The sequence below is a fragment of the Siniperca chuatsi genome, linkage group LG14 (assembly GCF_020085105.1).
Source record: "Siniperca chuatsi isolate FFG_IHB_CAS linkage group LG14, ASM2008510v1, whole genome shotgun sequence".
Taxonomy (NCBI): Eukaryota; Metazoa; Chordata; class Actinopteri; order Centrarchiformes; family Sinipercidae; genus Siniperca; species Siniperca chuatsi.
In genome coordinates, this window is record NC_058055.1 from 16482467 (window position 1) to 16497441 (window position 14975).

Consider the following 14975-nt stretch of genomic DNA (forward strand, 5'->3'; position numbering starts at 1 on the left):
GAACATGACCACTGACATCACCCGAACTGTTCATTCACCGGACACCCAAAAGTCACTTTTTCTGGCTGATTTTGCTCCGTCTTATCGGACACAAATCGTCCACTTCTCGCAGTCTGGCAGGATCAAGGGATGAGGGTTGGGGATGGACAGGTTGCCGTGGAAACGGACTCCCATCCCATCATTGAGCTGATGAGCAGAAAACAAACTGTGGACACGGAAAAAACTTCTTTCAGCGGAGCATCTGAGTAACTTTTAATGTTTCTGCAGGGGTTTCGTGTGTCTTTGTGGTGTTAAAATTGAATCAGAGACATGTCTGGGACCAAACCACGTGAGTAACCTGTTTGATTGTTTATCGTTTGAATAACAGCAGTAGCTGTTTGATAGTTTGAAGTTTAAGCACTGGGTGTTTTAATGATTTATATCATTAATTAAACTACATCTGTAACAACTGATGTAGCTTTTGTATTTAACATGTTTATGTGTTCAGCCCGTGATGAGTTTCCGGACTCTGATGCAGAGGACACATCAGAGGAGCTGACAGAGGTGGTGTGTCTGGAGTCAGACCTGCAGGATGGACAGTAAGGAGCGGAAGGGGGGACGTTCACAGCCTGACAACCAAAAAACTCTTTTTATTTATACACCAGGACTTATTACTGACATATAAAATCATGTATGAACCATTAATTAAAAAATGATGATAGCCACACAAATATCCCTGACAACCTAAAACAGTTTTAATTGGCACATTATTACTTATTATTGATATTTAAAGCATTTAAATGATTTGTGTCTACAGCCATGCTAGCTTCTCTGTGAGGCACCTTCAGCTAAACGTTAACATGCTCTCAGTGATAATAAGACGGTGTAGTCCCTCATTCGTCCAGGAGTTTTCCATCGTAGAAAAGGTTTCAGTCATAGTCATCTGGACACTGTTTTCAGAATCAAGACGTTTCGGCTCCCATCCGGAAGTCATTCTCAATTGTGAAACTGGTCTAGGAACTCAGAAATTTAAGCTACTCTGTGTTACATAAGCCCTACCCTCAGGAAGGAGTCTTCCTGAGTATCTGTTAATAGCTAGTTTCACATGAAACTGACCTAATTGTTTCCAAGATGGCCCAGTAATCAGTAATCGGGCCTATTGTTTTCTGGCTGCATCTACTTCATCACTGTTAAGTACCTGATTAGCATATGATTGGCTTGACCAAGGTATTAATACACTATGGTAAACGTTGGGCAGATTGAATCCCAGACCACCATTTCTGTTTAAAGAGGGGTTTTCTTTTTTCACAAAAATGGCTTCTTTGACTCCTCTTTCAAACCAACTCTTCTCTCTACTTAGAATCTTCACCTCACTGTCTTCAAATGTGTGGTTTGTAGCACATGTGTGTGGCCTGATTACTGGGCCATCATGGAAACAAAAGAAGGTCAGTTTCAGGTGAAACTAGGCAGGGTAAACAGCAGGGCCTAAGCAACACAGAGTAGCCTTCCGGATGGGAGCCGAAACGTCTTGATTCTGAAAACAGTGTCCAGATGACTACGACTGAAACCTTTTCTACGATCTCAGTGATAATGTTAGCATGCTGATTAGCAGGTATAATGTTTAGCATGTTCACCATCTTAGTGTGTTAGCATGCTAACATTTGCTAATTAGCACTAAACATAAAATATTGTACAGTTCATGCTGATGGGAATGTTTGTCAAGTATTGGATGAACTGAAATTTTGACCTGATGATGGCGCTAGATGAAAAGTTAAGAGATCATCATAATTATTACAGTTCATCTCGAGGAGGACATGAGGGTCTGTACCAAATTTCATGGCAATCCATCCAACAGTTGTCGAGACATTTTACTCAGAACCATAAAAGTCAACCTGCTGGCGGTGGAGAGGAAAAGTCGGGATCACCAAAGTTAGTAGGATTCATCCTCTGGGGAACATGAATGTCTGTACCAAGTTTCATGCCAATCAATCCAGTAGCTGTTAAGATATTTCAGTCAGGATCAAAGTGGTGGACCGCCCGACAGACAGACATTGCCATCCCTGGAGACGTGATGCTAGCATGGCAAAAAAATAAGCCTACACTCACAGGCCTGACTATACAAACTTTAAACACAGAGTTTACAGAACAAACATCACAGGTACATCATCTCTATTTTCAAGCACACCTTTCTGAATAATATAAAATTCCATAGAGATAAAAAATCTCGTTTGGGTGTAAAGCTTATGGCACTATCTGTATGTGTGTGTGTGTGTGTGTGTGTGTGTGTGTGTCAGGATGAAGGAGGTTGAAGTGGGAGATCACAGCGTGCTGTTGACACGCAGCGAGGGCAAATACAGTGCCATTGGTAACCAGTGTACACACTACGGCGCTCCGCTCAGCAAAGGTAAAGCAGCACGAGGTGTGAGTTTGTGAACTTTCCTTTCTGTGACATGAAGTTAATCCACCGTACTGGCATGTTTTATCCACGTGGATTTTGTGTTTTACTATTGTGACACAACTTCATTCAACATTTGGGCAAACAGAATGACTCTGTGTGACTCAGCTTGGAGGATGGGATGCTTTCATCTGTTGGAGCTATACATTATCATTTAGGCAGATAAAAGCTTTAATGTAAAGCTGTAGTACATGTTATATATTCTCCAGTTTAATAGTTTGTCTTAAATTATTGCTAACTTTCTTAACACTAGCACTGAGTGTGTACAGTAAATGATGTGTGTGTGTGTGTGTGTGTGTTCAGGGGTTATTTCAGGCCACACAGTGCGCTGCCCGTGGCATGGCGCCTGTTTCAACGTCCATACAGGAGATCTGGAGGAGTTCCCCGGCATGGACTGTTTACCCTGCCACAAGGTACAAACCAGAGAGACAGACAGACAGACAGACATTTACTTATGAGGACATTTTCTGTCATTTTAATTGGTCTTTGTTCTCTTTTGAAGGTCAAAATTCAAAACAGCAAAGTGTATGTGTCTGTAAACAAAAAGGTTAGTAGGTTAACTTTTCTTGCTTCCTGCCTCATCACATCCTTGTAAATTTACTCTGTTCAGTGTGGAAATAAGAGCCTATTGTGCGTGGGTTTGTGAGGGCTAATGTTTTTTGGATTTTGTGTTTGTATTAAATAATTTTGCATTGTATTTTTGCACTTAAAGTGGTTCAAATCCTAATTTTAGGCCATCACCTGCTATTAAAACTCCCCTCTGAAACCCAAACTAAAGAAATTAATTTACGTGGGTTAGCGACTCTAACAGAAAAATACTCTGGTATGGATGTTTGCCTTTAAAATTACAAAAAAAACCCCATCTCTGCTCAGGTGGAGCAAGGTGGAGCTATGCAGGGAATTAAACAAGGTCACCAAATTCAATTACTAAATACAACTGTGTCTTTAATCACGCTACAATTGGGATTGGGCCATCCCCCCGTTAAAAATGAACAAATCGCCTACTGCACGCAGTAGTATACTTTACTACAGTAAATTGACTTTTGGAAACTTATTAATCATCATCATCATTTTGAATCATCATTGATGGGTGTAGAGTCTATAAAAAATATAAAATGTGGCGCATTGCATTGTGGGATTGTTAGTAGAAAGTAGTATAAATACCATGAACACTTTTTTTGTTCCATTGTGGGAATTATTGAGTGCACTATGTAGAGCATTACATTTAACACTCTTCTGACATTCAAATAAAACATAGATATAGTAAACTATATAGTAAATACAGAGTCCCAGTAAGTCATGGCAGAGCCAGCGTGCACAATACCAGGACCCAGAAACTGAAGCAGCTAAATGGAATTTAGCCATCATTCATTTTATTATTGACATACTGCTTTTCCTACTGTGAAAAAAGGCCTATAACGATGATAAAGATGTAATTTGTCGCACAGATGCAACAAACAGGAAGCTGTCAATCACGCACCATCTGTACACACAGGCAACACAAGTGAAAACACGTGTGTCGGTGGACCGTGGCTGTGCATCCATTAAATTAATCAGTCAATAGTTTAACTGCACAGTTACAGCAAAAACCACCAATGGTACAAAAATAAAGACGAAGGTGTTTAAATAGCAATAGTTTTCAACTGGAATGTAAATAATGTAATGTAATCCTCTCATCATTAACATAGAGTACATATAGGAATACTGTATTTGGGATTTATTGTAGGTCCTTTATACTTTTGACCATTTTTATTTGTAAATAACTGCTAATTCTTCCTATTGATGAGTTTATACGATGGTGTGTTTGATACATGATTCAGACTCTCAGGCAGGAAAAAAGAGTAAAGAGTATGGGAACTGCAGTACCAGGAGTTACTCACACTGTCCTGCTGCTGGGAGGAGGTGAGTGTGGACCACTCTATATGTGTGTGTGTGTGTGTTGCTGTCATTTAAAGCTGAAACAATTGGTTGATTAATCGATTAGTCGACTGACAGAAAATCAATCAGCAACTGTTTTGATAACAATCGTTTAAATCACCTTTGAAGCAAAAATGCAAGACAAGCACAAATAACTAAAATCTTAACTACAAACTGGACTCAAACTATAAACTAGGACCATACTCGAACTGTAAATATATACAATTGTAATATTCTGTACATGGCAAGTGCAAGTCTTGTAGATATTGTGTATTGTCTTGTATTGTATTGATATAGCGAGGTGCTTAATTGGAACTGCACAGACGAGTATTGGGAATAACTACACAGTGAATCTATATGTACACACAGTTATGAACAGGTATGTTATGGTTATAACGTGAAAGTGCAAGTGGACAGTAAACGTTATTGGATGAACAGAGATAAATACGTAATATAATGAATGTCATATAATGTAGATCAGGAGTTCGTCCTAATATGTTTTCTCAGCGTGTGTGATGGTGTGTTAACTCTCGCAGGGGCTGCGTCATTGATCTGCGCCGAGACTCTGCGGCAGGAAAACTTCAGAGGCAGAATCATCATGGTCACCAGAGACGACCTTCTACCTTACGACAAAACCCGACTCAGCAAGGTGCTGCAGAGTAAATGACATGATACGAACACCAACACCAACAGTGATGATTATATGTGTGTGTGTTTTTTAATTGACTACCATTACTTACACACACACACACACCCTGCACCCATCTTACAGGTAATGAATGTGGAGAGCGAGAGTATTCTGCTGAGGAGGATGGAGTTTTTCCATCAGTACGACATTGAGGTGTGGCTCAGGAAAGAAGTGAGTTCCTTTTCTTTCTCCTGTTTACTCACATCTTTAGTCTTGATGTATAATTCCTCACCTTGTGACTACATTCTGCACTTGATACTTTTGCTATTTTGAACTGTATTTGTCTGATGCACAATGTTGTCTGCAAAGTATGTTTTCCTTTGGACAAGAAATAAAATGTATATCTTGTCCTGGGACTGGCCTGCTGATCAGGACCTGAGCGTGGACGGATTTGTAATGCTTCAGTTTTAAAGGCCGCATTGTGAAACTGAATGGACTCTCGCCGTGTTTACAGGCGCTGTCAGTGGACACAGACAAGAAGACAGTCACATTTCATGATGGTTCAGTCCAGAGCTATGACCAGCTCCTCATCTCAACAGGCTGCAGGTACAGACAAATACACACAGCCCAAGCCTTTATGGGGACCTAGGCAGCCACCGTCATCCCTCAAATGTGCAAATGTGCACACCAGTAGTTAAGTAGGATTTACGACAATTAAAATCACTATAATGACAAAACTAACAAACAAAAAATGTACCTGGTAAAATTAAAAAACACTTGTTTGATGCAGTGTCATTCTTATGGAAAGTGTACATTGAACAAGTACTTGAAAGATAGTATATTATGACTTTAAGATGTACTCTAATTTTGTCATAGTGCCTTCAAATCTCAAATGTTTTGCATAGATGCGTACCTTTCGTTATATTCCCCAAATTTGCTGTGTCATCTTGTGGATGCAAACATTTGGGGGTACTTAAATAAAATCAGGGAGTGTATCTTTAAATATTTAAATAATAACAAAAACACTAGCAGAGATTGGCTCTAAGCAGCTTCTTGGCTCACTTGTTCCTTGGGACAGCTCTGTTATGAGCAGTTGCACTTATTGATTACTGACCAGGGTCTGGTTTCCCAAAAGCAATTTAAAGCTAAGATAATTGTAAAATCCATCTTATGAAGAGGTGTTTCCCAAAAGCATCGTAACTGAAGTGACTCTTTGTAACTCATAGGAGGCAAAGAAGCTCCAGAACCTGCAGGAGGAACCAAAAACTACATGTTTTATTCAAGATTTTATTGTTTTTGTTCATTTTTAAGTCTATACTTTTATCATGAACAATGATGTTCTTTGTTAGGTGACGTTTAATGTAAAATGGGAGATAATGTATAAAATTAGAAAATAAGAAAGTAAAACTGAACTAACAAACACACACAACTGATTTGTGCAATTGGTCTGCCAGTTTCTGTCATCATCATCCTCCTTGCCCTCTTCTCGCCTAATATATTCATCTTTCCTGATATTATATTTTCAGCAGGTCTGATACAGAAATTATGACATTCACAATAGATGACGTGCATATCCAATGAATCCAAGCTTTATTTTAGGTTTAATGTGAGTTTACTTTCTTAAAGTGACCTTCCACCCTGTAACATGAATTATAAAGGGCAGCAAGCTGCAGACTATTTACTGCTCATTTTCATACTGAACAGCTCCTTTATAACACTTATGCTTTGTGATGTATGTAATATACAGCTTACACAGTTAAATTAGCAAAGTTACTTTAAAGTGTATTCAGCATCATCTTCAGCTCAACAGACAGCTGACGTTAAGAAGCTGTCAACGTATGCGTGCACTCACTTTGTAGAAAAACTCTTACAAAAACCTTTTTAACTTCTAAGATTGACCGTTTTCAGGAAACGGGGCCCAAAGCATTTCTCTTGACCCAAAATATTATATAATAGCAGATGTGATAACTGTACCTTAACTTGGTATAAGGAAGGTGGTCATTGTTGCAACACCACTACACTGCACTGCATTGCTTATAAACAGAATCATGGCCTGTCCTTTAGAGCAAAGGGTCTGGATTTGCCCGGCATGAAGCTGGACAACGTCAAGATGTTGGAGACACCAGAGGACGCCCGGCAAATCCACACAGCCTGTCTGGGCTGCAACGTCGTCCTCGTGGGAACCTCTTTTGTTGGTACTGTGTTTGCAGTGCACAAAATATGCACATATGTTTACATTTGTGTGGACTGGCGATGTGTAGGAAATGAAAACAGACTGTAGAAAAACGACATAATGGCATCAAATCTACTGCAATGGTTTATTTGATTGTGAAATGTAGATAAAACATAAAGAGTGATGTTTTTAATCCAAATTTTTTCATTCATCAGTTTTATGGAGGCCCAAAACATATAAAAGGCAGTAAAAGATTAGCATATGAGCCACATATGAAAATAAAAGCTTTTTATTTTTTCCTTTACCACCAATCAGTTAATAAAATAAATCAAAAATGTATTTATTTTACTCCTCTACTTAGCTGTCACTAGCTCATTTTGTTTTTCAACTCCTTTTTTTTGTATTTTAGTGTCTTAGCACACTTTTCATTCCCTTTTCCCTCCACGCAACATTTCCTGTTTTCCTTGTACTTCTATGCTAATGAGATGTGCATGCATGTCTAGGGCAATGATTGGATAAAAAGTATAAAGCTTTATTTTTATATGCCATTTTAACAATCAAACTAACTATAATATATTGATGTATAGTGATGTTTAGTTATACGGTATTTTTGTCTTGTCTGATAACCTTTTACTACTTTTTAGTTTTGAGGGTCCATACAGTTGTAGTTATTTTCATTAGTTGGTTTTTCATTGGAATATTCTCTACTTCCTGATATTCTCTACTGCACCTTCATTAACACATTTGTTTTCAGGCATGGAAATTGCATCTTATTTAATAGACAAAGCATCCAGCATCACAGTGATTGGCAGCAGTGAGCTGCCGTACCAGAACACACTGGGTCGTGAAGTTGGCAGAGTCACCATGATGGTAAGAAAGAGAAAGAGAGTCCTGTATTGTATACTTCTCTTTTCAGTTCAGTTACATGTAGTTTAAACTCTGTTGTTCCTGCAGATGCTTTCAGAAAAAAATGTGAGTTTCTACATGAACGATATTGTGACAGAGGTCAGAGGTGTGGCTGGCAAGGTAAAGTGGGAAAACACATTGTGCCATTTAAAAAAAAAATCAAATTCAGACTTAAACATCAGTGAACACAGAGTGAAATTTTGTTTTTGGGAAAATAAAAACACTTTCAGTTCTTCCTGTTCTCTGTCTCACTGTCCTTTCTTCCCTCAAGGTGAACGCGGTTGTGCTTAAAAATGGAAAAGTTATCCCAGCTGATGTTTTGATTGTTGGTATTGGTGAGTGCAATGCAGACATTTTTTTGTGATTTCACATTTATACACATCTAAGTAAAGATAAAAACAGTGAAATGTCATATAATGATAATGGAGAATGCTGGACAGCTTTTACAGTAAATTAAAGCTATTTGTTAATCCAGTAACTATATTTGATCATCACTGATAATGGAGTAATATGAGAGTTTTCCTGAAAGCAACCAAAAATCTAGTCCTGTGTAAACAGCCAACATTATAACATCAGAATCTCTTTCTTACCATCATGGTGACAAAGAATAATGTGATTGGCATGTTGATTTTTGATTCTTTGGATTATTTTGCTGCAAAAGCTTGAGTGTCTTAAAGGAATAGTTCCACATTTTGGGAAATACACTTATTCACTTTCTGGAGAGTTGAGAAATAAGAAGATCCATATCGCTCTCATATGTCTGTCTAACTGTTAAATATGAAGCCACAGCCAGCAGCCGGTTAGCTTAGCAGAAAAACTGGAAACAGCTAGCCTGGCTCTGTCCAAAGGTAACAAAATCCGCCTACTAAGACTTCTAAAGCTCACTAACCAACACAGTATATCTCGGTTGTGTAATGTGTACAAAAACCTCAGTCTAAAACGTCAGTTCACTTTTTTATTCTATACTATTTCTTGGCTGTGAACAGTTACTTCATGCAGTCTCTGCTGGTTGCCTGGCAACTGCTTACAAGAAATAGTCTGGCACAAAATCCCCTGTAAAACAGCAAACTATTGTTTATGTACAGATTAAAATAATGGAATATAACATGTTAATTAGTGAGCTTTAGAGGTGCTGATGGGCAGATTTTGTTAGCTTTGGACAGAGCCATAGCTGTTTCTCCCTGTTTCCAGTCTTTGTGCTAAGCTAAGCTAACCGGCTGCTGGCTGTGGCGTCATGTTTACAGGACAGATATGAGAGCGGTATCGGCCTTCTTTTATAACTCTCTACCAGAAAGAGAATAAGTGTATTTCCTCAAAATGTCAAACTTTTACTTTAAAAGGTTTTTTATTGTAATTATATTAAATTTCTTAATGATACACAAACAGCCCTGATAGATGTGATGTTTCAGAGCAATAACAGAGCTGAGACAAACAGTTCAACAACACCAGAAGTATTCCTGCAAAAACCTGCTCAACCACTTGTGTCCTCTTACTTTCTTCCATCAGGCATCAAACCTAACTCAGAGTTCCTGCGGGGCAGCAAAATACAGATGGACTCAAAAAACTTTGTAACAGTCGACAAGGTCAGCAAATAACCTGCTGTTCAACTGATTATCTAGATCTCATTCTGTGCCTTCATTCTCAACACATGTCTTCTTAAACCTTGTGTTTTGTTGAGATTTACATCCTCATTGTTTGGGGTCCCACAGACAGCGCTGCTTTATGTGTAATAATAATTGCATTGGTAACCCTTATATATATATATTTTATATCTGTTGTTTGCCAATAAGTCATTCACTGACAAAAACATATACAGTATGTTATCCTACACTGTGACATTACTTATGTTTTGGGTCAGTTAGACCACAGAAAAGGAATGACCTTATGAACAAACAAGCAAATGTTATAATATTCTAATAACAGAAATCCAAATATACTTATTTGGGATTTGGGAGGGTTCAATCAACGATAAAGAGTATATTAAAATCCATTATTTAATCATGTTTTACAGCTGAGGTCTCTGAAACAGAAGCAGTGCATTAGTTTCTATAACAGACTACTGAAACATGTCATCAGTTCAAAATCATGATTATAAGCAATTCCTGTCAAATTAGTCAAAAAGTCATGAGGTATCAGGCTGATAAAACAATGTTAGTTTTTTAAAAAAGGGCACAGGTTTTCCAGGAACCCAAATATAACATTAGGGTTAATAAACATGTGTTAATCAGTATATTCTGCTGCATTAATCATCGCTTATCTGCATGTATCTCCCTGCTGCAGCACATGCACACCAATGTCCCCGGTGTGTTCTGTGGGGGCGACCTGGCCACCTTCCCCCTGGCGATGGCCAAAAACCAGCTGGTCAACATCGGACACTGGCAGATGGCACAAGCACATGGTAATGTTGTGACAATGTAAATGTCGTCACAAAGTCTTGGGGTTGGTTTCATGAAGATAGACTCTGACTGTAGATCAAACCAACTGTCAGATAGACGTCTAAAATCACCCGTCACACAAAGCTGTCTAGTTCTTCACTATCTTAAGTAGGACTAATTTCCCATGAATTCTGGGTAAATTAAACCTTTCTTCAAACTAAAAAGCATGTCCAACTACTCAGCTCCGTTCACTCCAGCAGAAAATGTTTGTTAACAGTTTTAACAGGACATTTTACTGGGAAAAGCCAGTGAAGAGTGTAATAGTACAGCATAAAATCATGCAGAAGTGTAGCAGAACTGAGATACTGTGGCTTCTTAATGTGGCAGGACTCAGTACTTCTGCTAACTCATCAGTCAGACTCAGGATAGTTTGCTTGAACAAATAAAAATGACTGACGATGTCCACACCGTTGAATATTTCCAAGAGGTTACTGCGCTCTCTAAAAACTTAGCAATTACCTCCTTATTACTTGACCCACAATCTAAGAGCAAAATAAAACAGGCCTAACGCTACAAACCAGGCTAAAATATCTTTGTGAAATCGGCCCCTGAACTCTACCTGAAAAAGCAATCTAATACGAAAGAATTCAGCTTTATTATAATATAATATAGTATATAGTAAACAGTAATTGTGTAGAAAGATGAGAAGTAAGATGATAGCTGGGCTATACCAGCCTCAGATATATGTACCATGTCAGATATCAGGGAAATATGGCACTGTGGTAGATAGTGGAGCAAGTAAAACACTAGGAAAAATAATCACTTCCAATGTGATTATTCTCTGTAATAAAGCAACAGAGATAATTCAAGTAGCAGGAATTTTAACAACTGTAGATATTAAGAGATACAGGCTACTAGTAAATCCTACTTAATGTTTTTTTATTGTTGTTTAGGGAGGATAGCAGCTCTGAACATGTTGGGTAAACCGACTGAACTCAGCTCAGTTCCTTTCTACTGGACCGTCCTACTGGGTACAACCATCCGATATGCAGGTGGCCACACACACACACATGCGCACGCACACACACATGCGCGCACACACACACACACACACACAACACACACACACACACATTAGACACAAACCCACATGTGCAGGATGTAAGAATATTGTTTGGACCTCATTTTATTATTATCATGTAAAGTTATTTTATATGTTGTGTTTTAATTAAGTCAATAACTAACTCACTAACTGGACCCTTTAATCAAAGAGCAACAGTGACAAATTTAAAATGCTCTGCCATCCAAACTGTTTATCCTTCTGCTGTATGCGCAAACTACAGTATATACACTGAATCCCACCATGATAGATTTCTGATTTTCCCACCTATCACCATTAAATGTGGAACTCATGTTTTATTTTGGTTGTGTGCAGGCTATGGGGAGGGATACACTGACATTGTAATAAAAGGGAAGTTTGAGGACAGGAAGTTCCTGGCATTGTACATCAAGTAAGTTGAGAAAAACAGCTGCTATTGTTAACAAAAAAACATCTGTCATCGGAAAAATGTAACTCCTTTAATAAATATATGTCCAAATATGTATGTTTTATTTATTTTTTAACCTGTAGGAATGATGAGGTCATAGCAGCAGCGAGCCTAAACTACGACCCAGCAGTGTCTGCAGTAGCTGAGCGGTTCGCAGCAGGAAAAGTCATCACGAAGAAAGAGGCTGAGTATGTAGTATGTTTTTATGCCACTTTATTTCTTTCTATCTTTGGATAATTTTGGTCGAACGTAATCTGAAGGACGGACTGGGTATGTTCACAGAGATGTACAGATTTTTATTTACAGTGAACAAACAAAGGGGAACAAAGTATCTCATAATGTTTATGGACCTCTAACAGTCATCGAGGGCATTTTTGCCTTGATTTGATAGGAGACAGTAGAGAGTTGACAGGAAATGAAGGGAGAGAGAACAGAGTCTTTGATGCAGACTCAAACCGGAACGTTGCACTCACAGCGTCTTTAACCCTCAGGCCACGTGCCTTTATAGCAAGTTTCAAGTTATTGTTTAGCTGTCCGGCCCACAACTTTTCTGTTTTGGTTCACTCTCACTGCTCTCATAGCGCCATTTTCAGACACAACAGGCAGTTGTTTTCAGTGAAAAAGCTCTAAAAACCCACTGTACACTACCTGCTCAGCACCAAACAGCAGACAGAGACAGTTAGCGACTAGCTGGTGAACATAGAGGAGCATTTAGCAGCTAAAGAGCCAGGTATTTCCCTCACCAGTTGGTGGAGACCAAAAACAGAGCTGAAAGAGAGTTAATATTGGACTTACATACATCAGGTGGCCTCAAACACAACTCCAAATAAATGATAATGTTGCTCGGTGACTGCTGGATGTGGAAATAAGCAACTGTTTGCTAGCAAGATAAAAGGTGCTTGTTTCTGCTGCCACCAAGTGGCCAAAAAAAAAACAGTTATTGCAGGTTTCTGGGTTTTCTAACGTCGTCAGGTGATTATATTATAATCGGATGCAATAAATGAGCTAACAAAGTGCATCAAATGATGTAAATCCTCTCTTTTTCCTCTTCCTGACAGATCAGATGACCTGAGCTGGCTGCAGTTGTCCTGATCTACACTTTCCTCCACTCATCCGCTCAACACTTCATCTGTACGATGTCAACATGCAGCCAGAATGTCATTCATCCGTCTCTCCGTCACCACTGCTCTCACCAAGGACGAAGAGTTTGGAGACCTGCATCAAAATGTTCGATTCAGAAGAGACAGACTTCACTGGTGGCGTGGTGTCAAAGCAGAATCCACCGTGAAATTTGTATTTACAGTGTTGAAGTATTCGATTTAAACTGTACGTCATACAGTCAGTGTTCGTGTGAGGGGGGACTCCACCATGCAAACAACAGATACCTCAGAGGATGCAGCTTTTGAGACTTCTTTTGTAATCTTAATATTTTTTATTATTTCATTAGATTTGATTTTATTTTTATGGCTTTATGTTTCCAGTAACGGTCAAGAGACATCACATTTAAGATGCCTCAGTAAGTTCTCTGCTGTTAGTATTTAAAAGGCGGCCCACTGCCCACTGCAGCTGTGTACGTGGTCCAGTCAGTGAGTCAGAGGGGGGATTAGGAGAACAGAGGGGGGGTGTTCAGCTCTTTGAAGCAGAGATGCTGAAATAGGCAATGGTAACAAAACACACCAACAGGGAACAATCGGCCTTTCGACAAACAGCACACAAAGGCAGCATGACGAAACCTTCACAAAAGAAATGCTGTGTTTTCCTCTCGTTCTCCCCTCTGTCTCTCTGCTGGTTTATCACTGTCTTTACCTCACACCTCTCTTTCCACATTTAGCCCTCGCTTCACTCTCAGCGCCCTTCCTGTCAACAGCATGCCTCAGTTCACTGCATCCAGGGTTCAACTGGTGCAGACTTTTCAAGGCCAGTACTAGTTATGATATTTTAGGATTGAAGGTGCCAGTGGCTTATATTTTGTACTGATGTTGTATGTAAAAGATTTGAAACTTTTTTATTTTTTTTATTTTTTTTGCTTAGGGAAAGTTTAACAATATTTAGATCATGATCAACATTTAAATTCCAAATGTTTCACACGTATTTTAATAGGGAGGGGTGATGCAGATAAAATCTTCAATCACGGTATATATAGTTTAATATTTTCTGGATAATCAATTGAGAAATCATTAATTGAAAAAATAACCAGACAGACTCATTTATTGACTAATAGAGCAAGTTAAATACCTGACAAATCAATCTTCAACAAAAAAATATATTAAAAAATGATATTTATATAGATCCAGATAAATCCAATAATTTATATTGCCTACTGGTATATATCATCATACATGTTAATTGAATTGTTAAGGTCACAGATCATTAAGGATAGCCTTCCACTCTTGAAGCTAATTGTAACCTCACATCTCTGGGAGAATTGCATTTACAGCATTATACTGTCAAGTGACAGCTTCAAATTTAAATGTATCTACCGGGAACAGCTTTGCACCCTAACACACTGTTACAGTAAGTAATTTAGCATATTATGAATTCTTGAGGTAAGAAAAATATCAGCTTTGTTCCCCTGAGAAATTTTTAAGTGGAAGATGTTCTTTGCCTCTTGTAAGATTAAAAAGAAAAGTTACAGTGCTGAATATCAGTTCTCTTGTTATTAACAGCTTTGTTATCAATGCAAAGTGAACCCTGATCCCATAACAGGGATGTACTTGTCATTTAAACTTTTTGTCCTGTGTTTCACATTGTTCATGCATAAAAACAATCTCAGGCACAACAGTACCGTATCTTTTGCATTCATTGACTCGTCAGTGTTGGAGCATCTGATTCACTCATGACTTTTCTGCCATCTATCGTCCAGCAGCGGTAGTGTTTCTAGGATTTACTTTCACATGGACAAACTGTCCGTCTTTGTAAATTCAGTTCTATAATTAAAAAAAGTCACATCATTTGTTTTCTCACTAACTTGCTTTTGAGTAACATCTTAGATTAT

At 38.5% G+C, this 14975-nt stretch overlaps 1 protein-coding gene across 1 annotated transcript; it reads left to right on the forward strand.

The window, feature by feature from the left end:
* Position 1: 1 nt before the first annotated feature.
* On the forward strand, positions 2-14931 carry aifm5 (apoptosis inducing factor mitochondria associated 5). Its single transcript, XM_044223150.1, has 19 exons — positions 2-328; positions 488-578; positions 2274-2383; positions 2738-2847; positions 2937-2981; positions 4255-4336; positions 4888-5000; positions 5124-5210; positions 5494-5585; positions 7044-7174; positions 7907-8022; positions 8107-8178; positions 8330-8393; positions 9565-9641; positions 10339-10456; positions 11387-11485; positions 11869-11944; positions 12064-12168; positions 13039-14931. The coding sequence occupies exons 1-19, from the start codon at positions 310-312 to the stop codon at positions 13070-13072; spliced, it is 1641 nt and encodes a 546-aa protein (XP_044079085.1). The 5' UTR covers positions 2-309; the 3' UTR covers positions 13073-14931.
* The last annotated feature ends 44 nt before the right edge of the window (positions 14932-14975 follow it).